At 51.4% G+C, this 1600-nt stretch overlaps 1 protein-coding gene across 1 annotated transcript in view; it reads left to right on the top strand.

Moving 5' to 3' along the window:
* Positions 1-1600, top strand: part of DRC1 (dynein regulatory complex subunit 1) — a 51430-nt gene that overhangs the window by 34704 nt on the left and 15126 nt on the right. The window contains exons 9-10 of the mRNA XM_045286587.1: positions 667-801; positions 1142-1374. Coding sequence (XP_045142522.1) covers positions 667-801; positions 1142-1374 — 368 coding nt within the window. The remainder of the gene's footprint in view (positions 1-666; positions 802-1141; positions 1375-1600) is intronic.

Here is a 1600-nt window from a genome sequence, read left to right as displayed (position 1 = left end):
ATGTATTTTCATTGTTACAAATGGAACATCATGAAAGCATAGTGATTCATCACAGAACAGTATGCAGTTATAGACTGTGAAATATTTATGTGTTTTCCGATGGTCTTAAGCAATCCGTGTGAAAGGGTCGTTCGACCCCCCAAGGAGGCTTGACCCACAGGTTAAGAACCGCTGCTCTACACCTTCAGTGCACCGGCTCCCTGAGGATGGCCAGCCTGGACTTCACAGGCATGTGGGTGGCAGTATTAAAGTCTTCTCGATTCCTCTTGCTGCAGAAATGAAACAGGCATCTGAGCAATGGCAATGACCTAGAGGAGCGAGAGTGTGTCCGTACGAGATTGGCACTCTCATGGGCCCTGACTGGGAAGTTTGCTTTCCCAGTGTGTGTTGGGGAAGGTCCGGTGACACTTTCCAGGGGTGACGGCCTTGCAGGTTTGGGTCTCTGGTCTGTTTTAAGTGGACTTCTTTCCTGAAGGTGCCGTCACCTCCTCTTTCCTTCTTACCTTGATCGCAGTGGGCACTGTGATTTGGAACCTGTGGGAGGGGTTCCCTTCGGCCACCAGGCGGACCCTGACCAGTTGGAGAGCTGAGTCAGATGGAGGAGGGGGGCCCTGGGCTGCACCATCTGCTCAGTGGAAAGCTAACGTTGTGCTTCCTTCCTCCTAGACTGAATGATATCCTGAACAATTTGAGATTAAAATACACCAAGCAGATCAGGCAGTTTCAGGAGGAGAACCATTCCCTCACCTCAGACTACAAACGCCTTGTGATACAATTTAAGGAGCTACAGAGAGCCATGAGGTATTTTAGGGGTGTGGGCCCTAAAACTGAGGGTGGTGGTGTCAAGATTGGTGGTGGCAGTGATCTTGTCAGACGGGATGCCACCAGTCAGAGCTCGATGGCAGGACACTGCCTGACCTTTGGTGCGATAGCCCCCCATCCCTTTCTTCACGTCACCTGCTTTTTCTTGAGACTCGGGGTCGCGCCCCGTTGACTATAGGTCGGAATCGGTGGCCCAGGGGTGGCGGAGGTGTCGGAGTCTCCACAGTTCTTCCTCGTGTTCTTGTCCTATGGTCAATTGAAGAGACGCCATCCAGACCCTGAGGGTCAGCTGGCCAAGCCCCACGCCTCTCCTTCGCAGGCGTTTTGCTATTACTGATGATGAGAAGTTTCGGGAGATTTGGCTGATGAACGAAGAGGAGGCAAAGGGACTGATAGGCATCGCCTTAGATGTAGACAAAATCATCTACACCCATCATCTGGGACTCCCCTGGACAGCCCCTGACCTCTGGTTCCTGAAAAACAAAGGACCGATTTCCCAGCAGTTAAAGAAATCGGCCACAGAAATAGTAGAAGAGGTGCTGATGCAAACAGGTGACTACTGGGGAGGTTGGGGGGAAGCTGTGAGAGCTGAGGGTCTGTCATTTCATGCACAGGTAGACTGGCTTCTAGAGATTGGGGGCGGGGGAGAGGACTCAGAGGACAGAAGTCCACAGCATGTGATGGGTTAATATGACAGCTGAATCGTTCCTAATGGATATCTTTGCCTTCCACCCGGTTCTTCTCCTTATCTTTTATTTGCCACAGAAATTGGGTGGTT

The sequence above is a fragment of the Echinops telfairi genome, unplaced genomic scaffold, assembly GCF_000313985.2.
Source record: "Echinops telfairi isolate 266 unplaced genomic scaffold, ASM31398v2 ScPeMD7_9;HRSCAF=40, whole genome shotgun sequence".
Lineage (NCBI taxonomy): Eukaryota > Metazoa > Chordata > Mammalia > Afrosoricida > Tenrecidae > Echinops > Echinops telfairi.
The sequence above is the reverse complement of the archived record's forward strand: the minus strand, read 5'-3'. Positions and strand labels throughout refer to the sequence as shown.